The sequence below is a fragment of the Rhinolophus sinicus genome, linkage group LG03, assembly GCF_036562045.2.
Source record: "Rhinolophus sinicus isolate RSC01 linkage group LG03, ASM3656204v1, whole genome shotgun sequence".
NCBI classification, from domain to species: domain Eukaryota; kingdom Metazoa; phylum Chordata; class Mammalia; order Chiroptera; family Rhinolophidae; genus Rhinolophus; species Rhinolophus sinicus.
In genome coordinates this window covers 135,705,841-135,720,100 of record NC_133753.1, presented here as the reverse complement: position 1 = coordinate 135,720,100, position 14,260 = coordinate 135,705,841, and the positions used below count along the sequence as shown (strand labels likewise).

At 37.3% G+C, this 14,260-nt stretch overlaps 1 protein-coding gene across 1 annotated transcript in view; it reads right to left on the bottom strand.

The window, feature by feature from the left end:
- Positions 1 to 10,483: 10,483 nt before the first annotated feature.
- The window catches only part of PCSK1 (proprotein convertase subtilisin/kexin type 1), a 38,176-nt gene continuing 34,399 nt past the window's right edge, over positions 10,484 to 14,260 (bottom strand). The window contains exon 14 of the mRNA XM_019727905.2: positions 10,484 to 13,770. Within this exon, the coding sequence (XP_019583464.2) occupies positions 13,387 to 13,770 (384 nt within the window). The 3' untranslated portion in view covers positions 10,484 to 13,386. The remainder of the gene's footprint in view (positions 13,771 to 14,260) is intronic.

The window sequence follows — 14,260 nt, the reverse complement described above, 5'->3', positions numbered from 1 at the left end:
TGTAGACCACCTTCACCCCTTTCCCTCTACCAGCCTCCTGACTCTGTCTGACTTATTTCACTTAGAACAATGCCCTCCAAGTTCATACTGTCACAACTGGCAGAATTTCCTTCCTTTTATGCCTAAATAATATTTCATTGTACAAACACACACACCACCACCACCACGACCACCACCACCACCACCACCACCACCACCACCACCTTTTTTTATCTTCTGTCAGCGGATACTTATGTTGTTTCTATGTCTTGGTTATTGTGAATAATGCTACAGTAAACTGAGGGTACAGGTACCTCTTCAAGATAGTGATTTCATTTCCTTCAGATATATTCCCTGAGGTAGAATTGATGGCTCAGATTGTAGTTCTATTTTTAATTTGTGAGAAACCACCATATTGTTTTTCATAGTGGCTGTACTAGTTTATATCCCCACTAACAGTGCACAAGTGTTCCCTTTTCTTCACATCCTCACTAGCACTTGTTATTGCTTATCATTCTGATAATAAGTATTCTAACAGATGTGAGGTGCTATCTTATAGTGATTTTGATTTGAATTTCCTTGATGATTGGTGATATTGAGCATCTTATCATGTACCTGTTGGCCATTTGTATATCTTCTTTGGAAAAACAAGTCTATTCAGTTCTTTTGCCTATTTTAAAATAAGATTGTTTGTTTTCCTTTTGCCATTGAGTTGTATGAATTTTTTATATATTTGTAATATAAACCCCTTATCAGATACATGTTTGCAAATATTTTCTTCCATTCTGTAGGTTGCTATTTCATTTTATTGACTCTTTCTTTTCCTGTGCTGAAGTTTTTTAGTTAGATGTAGTTCCAGATTTTTACTTTTGTTGTGCTTCTGGTGTCATGTCCAAAAAATCATTGCCAAGACCAATGTAAAGGAGCTTTTTCCCTGTATTATTTTTCTAGGAGTTTTATGGTTTCATGTGTTACATTTAGTCTTTAATCAATTTTAAGTTAATTTTTGTGAGTGGTATGAGATAGGAGTCCAGTTTCATTCTTCTGCATGTGAATATCCAGTTTTCCCAGCACCATTTATTGAAGAGACTGTCTTTTCTCCATTGAGTATTCTTAGCCCCCTTGTTAATATTAGTTGCCTATATATGTGTGGATTTATTTCTGGGCTCTTGATTCTGTTTTATTAAGTTACTATATGTTTTTATGCCAATACCATACTGTTTTGATTACTATAGCTTTGTAGTGTAGTTTGAAATAGTCTGATTTCCCAACTCTGTTTCTGATAGTATTTCAACAAAATACTAGCAAAGCAAATTCAATAGTACACAAAAACAATCATACATCATGATCAAGTAGGATACATCCCTGGTATACAAGGATGGTTAAACATGCACAAATCAATAAATATGGTACATCACATTAATAAACTGAAAGATCAAAAATTCAAAACTAGAGTCATCTCAATAGAGGCAGAAAAAGCATTTGACAAAATTCAACATCCTTTCATGATAAAAACTCTCAACAAATTGAGTACAGAAGGAATATACCTCAACATAATAAAGACCAGATATGACAAGTCCCCAGCTAACATCATACTCAACATTGAAAGGTTGAAAGCTTTTCTTCTAATCAGGAACAAGACAAGGGTGCCCATCCTCACCACTCCTATTTAATATAGTCCTGGAGGTCCTAGGAGTCCTATCAAAATATAAGCCAAAGACAACTGGGAGTCCCCAAGCCCTTGACATCATGTAAGGATGTCTGCAAAACCAAACGTATTTTAATATAACCCTTACATTATTTGCCCTTTTCACTCTGTTGACATTTTCAATGATGGTGCAAAAGCAATGATGGCACATCATCAAGAATTAAGGAAGTGGCACCAAACTACATTAGTGGTCATTGTATGCTTCAACATCACATAGTCAAAGTTTAAACAAATAAACAAACAAATAAAATAACCCAATGGCACTCAAGAATACCCTTGGTGATGCACTAACAATTAAATATGGATTCTAGAATATTTACCTTTTTAATAAGTTATGTGGCAAAAATGGGAAATATATATAAAGCACTTCACTGTATACCATGTTATCATGGTTGTCTTAAGGAAAAGCACCTGTGCGGTTCTTTGAGTTGCAAGTTGAAGTAGCTGGGTTTTGTTTGTTTTGTTTTATTTTTCATGGCACACCATTTTTACTTGAAAAAATAACTGACAATCAAACTATGGTTATTCTGACCTGGCTATTTGGTAGAAATTTTCTTATAAATAAATAAAGTGAGTCTGTTACTTCAAGGAAAACAACTGAGAGTATTTGTTGCCAGTGATAAAATTTGAGCTTTTGGGTGAAATTAAAATTTTGGAAAATTTATATCTACCATCATGAGCTTGACAACTTCTTAATATTTAAAGACTTTTATGAGATTGGTGATGATATTAACTAATGTGCTTTTAAAAAATATTGTATGATGACATGTGTCAAGATTTGGAATATCTTCATAACTCATTGAATCAATATTTTCCGAGTAACAATGCATGGTGTTACAAAATTATACGTTGATAAAAGTGCTACTTAAAATTCAAGGTAGACCAACAGATTTTAATTTAAGAGAGTGTATGAAATTTACTGATATAGTTTTAGAGTCGACACTGTGTTTACACTTTAAGAAATTACTTGTTGAGTCTTGAGTGTCATATCAAATAAGAATGTCCACAAGTATACTCCTTGCTTTTTCAGCTATATCTATGTGAGGCTACATTTTCTTATGCTTCAATTAAAACATCATTCTGTAGCAGGTTGAATACTGAAGTAGATAACAGAATCTAGCTTACTTTTATGCAGCCAGACATTAAAGAAATTTGCTCAAATATAAAACAATGCCATTTTTCTTACTAAGTTTGTTATTTATGTTAATATACAATGAGTTTATTATTTGAATTAATTTTGAATTAATGAATAGATATATAGTTTTCAATTTTAATTTTAAAAAGTTTCAATAGCTATAACCCACATTAATGAAAGCTCTTTGGTATCCTCAATAATACTGAATGTAAAGGGGACTTGATTCCAAAAATCTTACGAACTGCTCCCCTAGTAAATTATTCTTGGGGAATTTTGCATGTGAATACCAAGCAAGTTAATGTATTCAGCAATAGATTAGAATGACCTCCTGATCTGAATATGAAATTGGGTGTAATGACCAATAACAGTCACATTAATAATTGTTTAAGAGATGTAAAAAGTAAACAAAGCTTTAAAAAGCCTCTTTAATACTAGGTGATAACTGTTAGTAAAGTTTCATAGATTTCAGGTGTACAATTCTGTAACACATCATCTATGTATCACATTGTGTGCTCACCACCCAGAGTCAGTTCTCCTTCCATCACCATATATTTGACCCCCCTTTACCCTTATCTACCACAAGCACCCTCCCCCTTTCCCCCCGGCCCTCCGTCTTTAGTACTATTAGTACTATTTTCATGTGCACTGGAGACTGCTGAAATTGGTTACTGATATGATGTGCTAGTGAGTGCAGCTTTTGGTCTCCTAGGGCAGCTGTTTGCTTTGCCAGGTCACACACACGCTTTTATTTATTTATTTACTTACTGACTTAGTTACTTACTCTCAGATACTGTCGGTTTTCTTGTGTTTAATACATCTGGCATATGGCTTGTTTTTCATCTACCTTTTATTGTGTTATTTCATTGAGGTACTTTGAAATCAGTATGAGGAATAATCAATAGACGACAACTGGGTTTTAAGTGCCTTTCCATATCAAAGTACATAGACTTAATTAGCATTCTTAGGATTCAGTGCTCCAACTGACGACCTGTAATGTAGAGCTGAATAAGACTATGCAGCCTGACATAGTGCAGCCTATTCTACTTGATATGGAACATGAAACAGAGGAGGGGCAATGCATCGTCATAGATAACTAAGCAGCTAGATGAAAATAGCCAGAGAAAGGGAAGAAAGACATTTTCCTGCGGCTTTTCTGATGTCAATGTTTCCTTTTCTGAGTTTTGAATGTTTCCTCATATCCCCTCTCCCTGGGACTCTGGATTCTCAGCTAGAGTTTGATGTAACTTAAGGTGCTGTCAGTATAGTGAAGTTCCCTGTGTTTCAATGCTCTTTCACCAGCTACTGGCTAAGTGACCTTGATCAAGTGACTCCAGCTGTTTGGGCTCTATTTCCCTTTCTATAAAATGGGGATATAATAGGTGGATTGACATCATTGAATGTAAATTAAACGGAATGATCCATGTACCACGCTCAGCATTCTTCCTGCCACCCCCACCGCGTGAGTCCTCCATGAATATCAGCTGTGATTCTTTTTCTCTAGTTTTGTTCATTGGCACTTTTAACAGTACATTAAATGGGTAGGAAAATAAAGAGCTATATTATGTAATTCAACACATACATAATAAGCTATTATATACCAGGCATTGCGCTATGGCTGGGGATGCAAAAATGAATAAAAATAGTGAGGGTGGATTCCACATCCATGTAGCACATTATTTTTGGCCTTTATCAGAGGCCCGACCTATAGCAGATGTTTAACAAATGTGTGCCAATAAGCAAACATAGGAAATAAATATAATTACTCTTTCCATTTTTCAGATGAAGAATCTGAGACTGAGAATGGAAGAATAATTCATCCAACGTTACCCAGGTAGTAAGTCCCAGAGTCAGAATTGAAACCACTTCGGCTTCTCTGTGTTTAGAGCCAGTATTTATGCTGCCCCTCTAGGAAGGAAGTGCTCGATTTAGCTATCCATGTTGTTTGAGCCACCCCATTTCTAATTTCCAAAGCAGATCATTGCCCTGCAGATAAACCAAATGCTCAACAAAATATTCCCTAGCTATATATTGAATGTTCACCTTCTTATGCAACATACTGTTCTAATCTTTGAGAATATAGCAGTTAACACGAGAGATATTAATGGGACTTGTATTCCATCCAGGGAAAAGAGACACAAAACAATTAATTATATATGTGATCGCCCCTGTGATGAATGCTGTATGGGAGCATATGTCAGAGGTGCTGGCTTAATCCAGCACACTGGTCAGAAAGGCTTCCCTGAGGAATGGATTTTAAAATTGAGCTCTGAAGAGTAGGTAGAAAAGAATCGGAGAAACAGAATTTCTTGCAGTATAGTGTGTTTCCAAGACGAACTTGGGGCATTGCAGTAAAAGGAAAGAAACCAGCGTGTGACACTCAGAGAGAGTACAGCAGGAAGGTGACAAGAAGCTTTAGAGACAGATGAGTGCAAAGATTTCCAGGGCTTCCAAAACAGGTTGAGAATTTTGTTCTTATCCTAAGTACAGTGGGTTTTAAAGAAGAGCGTGGTGTAACAAGTTATACAATTTAGGAACATCACAGCATGAAAAGAGACCCATGGGAACTCTGTTGAAAGAGGTCAGTGGGGACCAGGACAGTGGGATTGGAGGTGGAGATGAATGGGTAGATTTCAAAGACAGAGTTCATAGACTTGGAGATTTACATCAGGGAGATGAGCAGGGGAGGCAGATCTAGGTTTTATGGGACCTGAAGCTTATGCAATTGTGGAGCTCTTCAAGAAACGCATCTGCTTTACAAAGACAGTTCCCAAGATAGCTGGCAAAGTCCCAGACACTGTATACAAACACAGCGAAGTCTGGAGAACAAAGAGAAGGGGCTTTCTTCTCTGTGTCTCTCTTTACAAAGGGGCAATGCTTTTCCCAGAATTCTTCCCAGCATTCCTCTCAAGTATAGGAACTTTGGGTAGAAAAATAAATAAGCCGTTCTAATTCTGAGACTCTCTGATTGTGTTGGGAAGAACACAACTTAGGCAAATGCATTATCATATGCAAGTCAAGAAGGCAATTCATACCTCTGCTCTAGTAATAGGATATAATTATTGTCCAACAAGATACTTTGGAAGTAATAATTTGGACAACAGAGATAAACTGAGCTGCACTCAACAAATTGAAACAATAGCCGCTCTATCTATTAAGGACATGAGTGACTGGGGGGGTTGCCTCTTTTTTCCCACATCTCAGCTGTCTCCCCTTGAAGATGAGTTCCAGCTCTCCCTCTGTGTCACTGTTGGTGGGCTCTGACTCATCTCCTGTTTGATAGCAGTTGGTACCTGTTTTCTGTCAGCTGCGTGGTACTGCAGCATTTCGTACTGAGGCAAGGAGAAGGCATGAGCTGTACGTTTTCAGAATTAATCATGCACGTGGCGATTGTAAGCCTGACTTCTAATAGAACACAGAGTCAAGCTGAGAAAGTATTAACTGGAGATAGTTACCTGGAAGACAATATCTTCTCAGGTGAGCTGAGAGAACACTGGTTCTGGAAGATGGTCCAGGAAAAGGGGACTCTGTCTGTAGAAATGCATCCCTATCCTGAAGTGTCACAATGCACACCGGTATATTAAAGGGAGTTTTAAGAACTACAATGAAAAAAAATATGAAAAGCTCAGTTTTTCATTCAGTGTTTCACAAATGTACATGACCAGGGACTCACTTTTCAACACACAAACAGCATTGATGAATATGCTGAAGAACATACTTTGGGAAATTAAAAAAAAAAAGACACATTCGCATCAGGCAGGAAAGCCAAGGAATGGGGAGAGAAATAAAATGGCCCAGCACAGAAGAAAACTCCTAGAGTCGGTGCCCAGACTCCATGTCCTGATTCTCAGTATGTTTTGGCAGCCCTGGGTCTGCACACACATAAATTTATATGGGGTTGATGCTTGATCCAAAAGATGGCTGAGCTATCAGGTTGGCCTGTTGTTCCCCTAAAAGAAGAACTTTGGTTATTTCAAGATAAGTCAAGGAATCGTGACCAATGAGGATAACTGCCCTTTTCACTTTTAAGTTTATTGTGGTTTCTAAAATTGGAAGTTAAGAAGCATTATAAAATCTATCTTGTTGTTCCTCGAAGTATGAGATTGCCTAGTAAGGCATCAGGTCGAAAAATTTGGAAGTAAAGCTAAAAAGTGAAACCGTGGCATAGTGAAAAGATAGGGTCAGATAGACCAGTATTAAAATCCTGACTGAGCTGTGTGACCTTGGGCAACTGACTTAACCTCTCTGAACCTCAGTTTTTATCTGTAAAAATACTTCACTTGTAGACTTATTCAAGCATTAGAAATAATATATCTTATTCTCATGAATTATTCTCATCATTTAAAAAATATAGAATATATATATTCTCTATAGAATATATTCTATAAATATAGAATATATTAACATATAGTAAATATTCAACTAATAAAAGACATTTCTATTATTTCAACAAGCAGAAAAGAATTGATTGTATAAGACACACAGTACTCATTTGATTCCCATACTATAAATACCTTTTAACATGTTACGTCATCTTTTTGTCTTGTTAATATAAGGCATAAGCTTAGATTCTAGAATAACTGCCAGGTTAAAAATCTCACCTCTACTGATTGCTATCTGTGTGACCTTGAACAAACCATATTGCCTGTCACCACTTCAACTTACTAATCTACAAGTTGGGACAATAATATTATTTATTTCCTATTTGTTTTACAATTCTTGTGAGAAGTCATTTAAACTGTGCACTGTGCTGTGAGTATACATGGAACTTATTGTTTTTCACTGTTAATATCAACACTTTTCAATGCTTGATAAAATGTTTGTATTTGAAAATTGGTACTCCAACTTATTACACAAAATATGATCAGACGTAAGACAAAATTATACAAATGATTTCCTTTCTTATAATCTTTTTTCTCTTCACTTATCACCTCTGGCTTTCCGTGGCCTTTCGTAACTGCTCTTTGAGTCTCACCTGTCACTTTGAGCATTCCTGTCTCATTGCAGCCTTGTCTACACTGGATACAATTAAATGATTTCCAGTGTAGTTCACTTTGGAATGACAATTCCCAAGGCAACACAATCTTGACTAGTGACAATTTATCTTATTTGCTTCTTCATTGATTCTAATATTTTCTCCTTTATGGAATTTGTAGATAAGAGCTACAGATTCAAATCTGTTTGGCTCTAAATTCCTTTTTTTTTTTTTTTTTCCCAACACCACAATAATAAGAACAATGCTCTCACTAGTAATAAAAACCAACCTGTATTGATTATTTAGTGGGTACAGGAACTGTACCATAAATTACCATAACCATAAATTATTTATCTACATTGTCTTATTTAATTGTACCAGCAAAGCTATTAATGGTAGACAACATTGTTGTAGATGAGGAAATAAGGCCCAGAGAAGTGAAGTAACCTGCTCAAGGGCACACAGCTAGGAGATGGTAGAGCCAGGACTCAAATTCACTTGTGTCTGATCCAAGAGCCCACACCACTAGCCAACACAAAGACTTTTTTTTTCAGACTTCCCCCCCCTTTTAATGATTGGAACAATATGATTTACATCAACTAGTTGATAACTTAAATCTTGTGGCTTTTTGGTTTCTAAGTAAAAATAGCATCATAACAAGATGGCAGCAGATTCTGGGCCATTCATTCACGTCGTGAAAGCTTAGTGAGTGCTGGTGAAGAATGACCAGAGCCAGGGAGCAGATGTTCCGATAAACGAGACAGGCTTGATCCACCTGTGAGAGCTCTGTTAGGATGGGTAAGATCTCACAGGTGGCTTTTCTTCATTCTGGTTCTCTTTGGCAAGAGAACTTGAAACAACCCACACATTTCTCTTTCATTACAAATCCCTCTTAAAATTTTTGCTTCAAACTTTAGATATCCAAGAAGCATTTCATAATGACCACAGTCACCTCCCTGTCCACACGTGGATGCTAGAGCAATGCTTATGTAGTATCTGTATGTAGCAAGAATACAGGCAATATGAATTTTACAAATGTAAAAATTGCAAGCCAAAACCCAGGTGAGCAAAACTTACTTCATTTTTTTTTATAACAGAACTTTGTTTTTGTTAAGAGTTGCCTTTCTAATGAGTGGTGTGAACTTGATCTTAGCCAATTAGGTTTTCTTCCTTTATCCTAGTCATTGCATCTAAGTTCTGAGAGAGGTGAATGGAGTTTCAAGGCATTGGATGGGGTGAGAATGGGAAACTGACGGAACTGTAGGTGTCTATTGAGTTATCTTCTACCAATACATTGTCTGGTTAAATAACCATTCTAGTCTTTGGGAAGTCCTGCGCTGATCAATGCCATTCCATACTCCCCGTGGGTACATGTACATCATTTCTGCTGTCTGCTATTATCTCTAAATAAACTACCTGTCGTTTGTTATCTGAGGCTCTGCTTTCTGGAGGAGCTAAGTTAAGACAAACCTTTCAAAATGAAAGTTGCAAAGCTTGGGCAGGGTCTTTGTTTAGCTGTGGGATCAGTATTTAAAGATGTATGGTTTAATACTGGCTCTTTTTTTTTTTTTTTTTGTATTCTAGGTTCAACAAAGCACAATTTGAAAGGGGTGGTATTGGTAGTGGAATGAACAAATGGAACTTTTATTTTATTAGTGAGTTTTGTTGACATAGGGAGACTATGTAACAAACTGCCCCAAAACGTAGTTGCTTACAAGCATTTATTCGTGTACTCACAAGTTGCCAAGATAACAAGTTCAGCTTATTTAAGCAGCTTTCATCTGGACAACTCTGTTTCATGCTGTGAGTTGGCTAGATTTGGTTCCAGAATGTGGATGTGCTGCATGTATGTTTGTTCTGGAAGCAGGCTGAAGGGGCAGTATTTCTTTGGGGCATACTTTTGCTCATAGCACTGGCTCACTGAAAAGCAAGAGCCAAGTCAAACCATTCAAGCACATTTAAGGTCCTTGCTTGCATCACATCCGTCAATATTCTACTGACCAAAGCAAATCACATGGTCAAGCTCAACATTAATGGGCCAAGAAAATACACTCTATCCACAAAGGCAGAGGGAATGGCATGAATAACCATCATTGTCATGTGTGTTAGTGCTATCGACTTGCAAAATTATGAGGCGTTTAGGAAAACATTCTTCTTTTGAAGTGGGAAAACTTTAAAGATGGCTGGATGTGGAGGACAAAAGCTGGTTAGAACAATCCTTCTGGAATTCTTGAAAAAAATACAAGTATTTTAGTTTGATTGAATAATTATGACTTAGGAGAAAGGAATGGCGTGTGAAGGAAAACCAACACTCCTGTAGGAAGGTCAGATTCAGAAATGGTGGGTAGAAATCCCAGGGATGGAGGTTTGAATCAAGAGAGATAAGTGGGCCTGAGGGCAGGCTATCAAAGTTGGGAAAGATTTAATGCTTAGCTGCTATAATACGGCCTATAAACAAAGTCATGTTTAGTGAACTGTTGCAAATCATTTCTCTCACATGCAGTAAGTCCCTTTAGGATTTTTTTCTTCAACACTTCAGCTAAGGCTCACTCATACAACTTTTTATGTTGTCAGAAAGTGAAAGACTGAGTTATAAACAAATATGAAATATACCTATTCAAGTAAATTCTTAAATTGCCTTTGAGAAAGCCCATTTTTCTAAAAAGGAATTAATGTCTTACTACAAACCTTCAATTTTTCTTTTTTGCAGTTTATTTCGAAAACACAGTAAGAGGAGATCCTAGTTTTGTTGGAAACATGAGCTTTTTTTGTTTTTGACTTAATGAGAAATCATTTATTCTTCTGATTTATAAGCATATTTTACATATTCTGGTTAATACATCAAGTGTATAATGTGGGAGTTCCCTTAAGAATACTAAGATCACACATGTTAAACTCAGCTACACATTCCATTAGGCTACTAGACAAATGTCACTTTTAATATCACAACACATACATATTATACTTTTTTTTTTTTTTTTACTGACAGAGGAACATTCCTTTCAAAAAATATTTTATTGGATGAAACTTTCTTATTCTCAGGAAAATTTTGGTTCTTTAATATATGATGCCTTTTAAAATTCTGTTTGATAAAAGCATTGGTACATTATAAATACCTGTAAAGAAAATATAGTTTAAAATTTCGAGGGAAATATTATATAAGGTTCTTCTTTTACATTTTCACAAAAATTCACACAGGCACTAAGAAAGACTAACAAAAATATTTTATGTCTGAACAATACATTCCAGGTTGGAAACATTCAAACATGACTTTCTTTAAATATTAAAGCTTCTCTAGAATGAACCTTCGGCTACAATCCAATGAGTTGGTTGGGATTTTAACCAGGAAGAGAAACTATTACAAGTATGAAAAAGAAAGCTTCATGCAATTAGCACTAGGCTAGGAATGGAGAAAAGGAGAGTTTTCTTTTATTACTATTTATTGGCCTCTGTGGACCTTAGCTTTGCTTTTTAGTTGAAAATTTATCTAATAACTCACTGGTCCTTTTCAACTTTAATACTTTTTGATGTGTTGCAATTTCCAAAATTCTATCCAACACTCTATATCAAACAACATGTGAAACTTCCAAGGACAGAGTGATACTGCAATTCTTTTAGGAGAACATCCTCAAAGCATCATGGGTATTGTTCTAGAAATAAATTTGTTCTGCACAAATTCATATGGTAGTCTAGGGGATGAGATTTTGTCTTACCAAGCACACTTCAAATCAAAGCGACAGACTAGTGTTCTCTTCCTGGTCTTGTTTGATGTAGTTCTTTTCCTGGTACAGTTCATGTGTGGCCTGATGACGTTCAAACTTCATGGAAGAATTGCAAATAGCAAACCCAAAGGGAGAATGCCAGCATTATGGGTGACCAGAGCCTTTATGAACATATAGAGAATGGGAAGCTAGGGGGTTGGCGGTTAATGAATTAGTATAAATGAGCATCCATGTGAGGTGAGATTGAATGAATACATCAAACTATTAGGTTGGTGCAAAGGTAATTGTAGTTTTTGCAATTATTTTTAACCTTTTAAACTGCAATTACTTTTGCGCCAACCTGATAGATATCAGAGGTATTTTCAGGAGTCTGAAATAACATTTTGGGGGCCAATAATTAAATAATGGAAAATTCTCATAATTATTGATTATCACACAGACCCTGCCTGAAAGAAGTTGAGAATCTGTTTTCCGAATGCATTTACACTTTGTGCGTGTTCATTTAGTGGAGGAGTGGGCCAAATCAAATGCTTACCGAGTGCTGACCAGTAAGGTGCCCATCGTAAGCAGCATGGAGCAGGGTGCCTTGGGGACCTGGCACTCAGGTCTAGCTGGCTCCAGCCACTGTTGCCATGACGGAACATGAGTCTGAGAATCAGATTTTATGTGAAATCTGACTATTCAGATGAACTGATTCACTCACATTTTTAAAAACATTTGACATGCCAAATAAAATCTACCCGAGGGACAAATGTGGCCTGTGGGCTGCCAGCTTGTGTCCTCTGAGTTGAAGCTTGGAAGCAGTTTGGTGAGAATTTGGATACTATCAGCTCTCAGATTGGGGAAGAAGAGCCTTTAGTGTCAAGGAATGACCACTAAGTCTCAAAGATCTTGTAAAATCTGTTCTAATGAATACAATTTTGAAAACAAGCAAAATCTTCCATTGGCTTTCCTCTCATGAATATTTTCCTGTTATTACGTTGGTTCTCTAAGTTATGAGTGGTTTTCAGTAATTATTGCTAAAAAAAATTATGACTAGCAATTTGGCAAGTCCCAAGTGTAAGTTTGTTCTAAGAAAGTAGTATAAATTAGTTCTCTCAGTATTTAATTTGTGTCTGAGAAAGGAGACAGGTGAGGAAAACCTTCAGAAGGCGAAATTGAGGAAGACCAGGGCACAATGCATGTGTCTCGTCACCTTTAGAGCCATAGAAGCCTATACATGGCACACTAAGCAAAGATGAATGTTCTAAAACTGCTCCAACCAGATAATGCAGATTTTAAGGTCTGTTTCTAGATCTAAATAAATCAGCTTTTCCCCAAATGACCAGATAATCATTCCCTGAATAAGTACTGCTTTGGAATAGAAAAGATAGGGTATGCGTCTAATTGTGAACTCTTTTCATCAGAGACTTTCCAAAGCTTTCTTTGGCATCAAAATTCAAAGAACTACAGGACAAAGGCAGGGGACGAGCTATCAGAACAGTGTTCCTTCCTATCATCCTTAGCAGGTTACTTTTTCAAATTCATCTATTGCCCAGGTTATTGTAAGAAATGAAATGGGAAGGCTCACAGAGGCATTTTAATGTGGTACCAGGACCACGTGTGAACTGTGGCTCCGGAAAGAACAACCATTTTACCGGTGTACGCAGGGAAGACGTGCTTTAAAAGATCTATGATCCATTCAGGAAGCTGGACGTACTATTTGAGCTCATCCTTTACAAATGTCCAGTTTGGGGAGAAAAAGAAAAAGTATCACAAAGGATATTATAAGCATAAGAATCAATGACCAAAACAAGCACTTCAGACACAGGCAAAATCTAAGGGGAAGGAAGAAGCATGAATATTCCCAACTCAGGACCACAGACTTGTTTTACTTTTCCTCCCTCAGAATGTCCACCAGAGCTTGCAGCAGCCGGTCGTCTCTGTGCTTGTAAGGTTTCGTGTTGTAGAAAACATCGACATAGTCACTGTACAAACTGTCCTCGGTGTCTTTACGCTGGGAAGGTTTGTTCAGCTTTTCCAGGGCTTTGTAGAAATTTTCATAAGGGATGCTGAGCTTTGTACTTGAAGACTTGTTTGCCAATTGCTTTGCTGGTGAGTTCTTGCTGAACGCACTTTGTAGGAGTCGCAGCATGGCCTCTGACGGGGCTCTCTCCTCTCCCAGCTCATCCCTTCTGTTTCCCACGCTACCGCTCCTGCTGAGGCTTTTGGCCGTCAGGGGGTTCTCATTCAGGGTCTCTTCCGTGGTCTCATCCTAAAACACAGAATGCCACCAACAAAGGGAAATAGGCTCAGTATGCAGTGCCTGGCAGGCCAGCCGCCGCGCATGCCCTCTGCCTGCCCAAGAGGCAGTTTGGGAGGCAGAGAGCACTTTGCTTGGAGTCACACTAACTCAGGTTTCAGTCCTCAGCTTTCCATTTACTGATGTGCCCTTGGCACCTTTCTAATCTCCCTGACTTCACCTATACAATGGGAATGAGAATCCCTCCATTTCTGGTGGTTTTGAAGACTGACTGAGATGATGGATATACGAGTGTGCGTACTCATAGCAGTGGTCTCCTTCACTATGACAAATGAAGTAGAATCCATGTTAGGGAATTTAATAACTTTGAATTCATTAATTTCAATATCTAAATTCTAGATGAAAGAATAGAATAAATGGATAAAACAATAGGCTTCATCCTATGAGAAACAATGTACCACTCCCAGTCCCTTTCTTCCCCATCCATGTTTATCTCACTCCC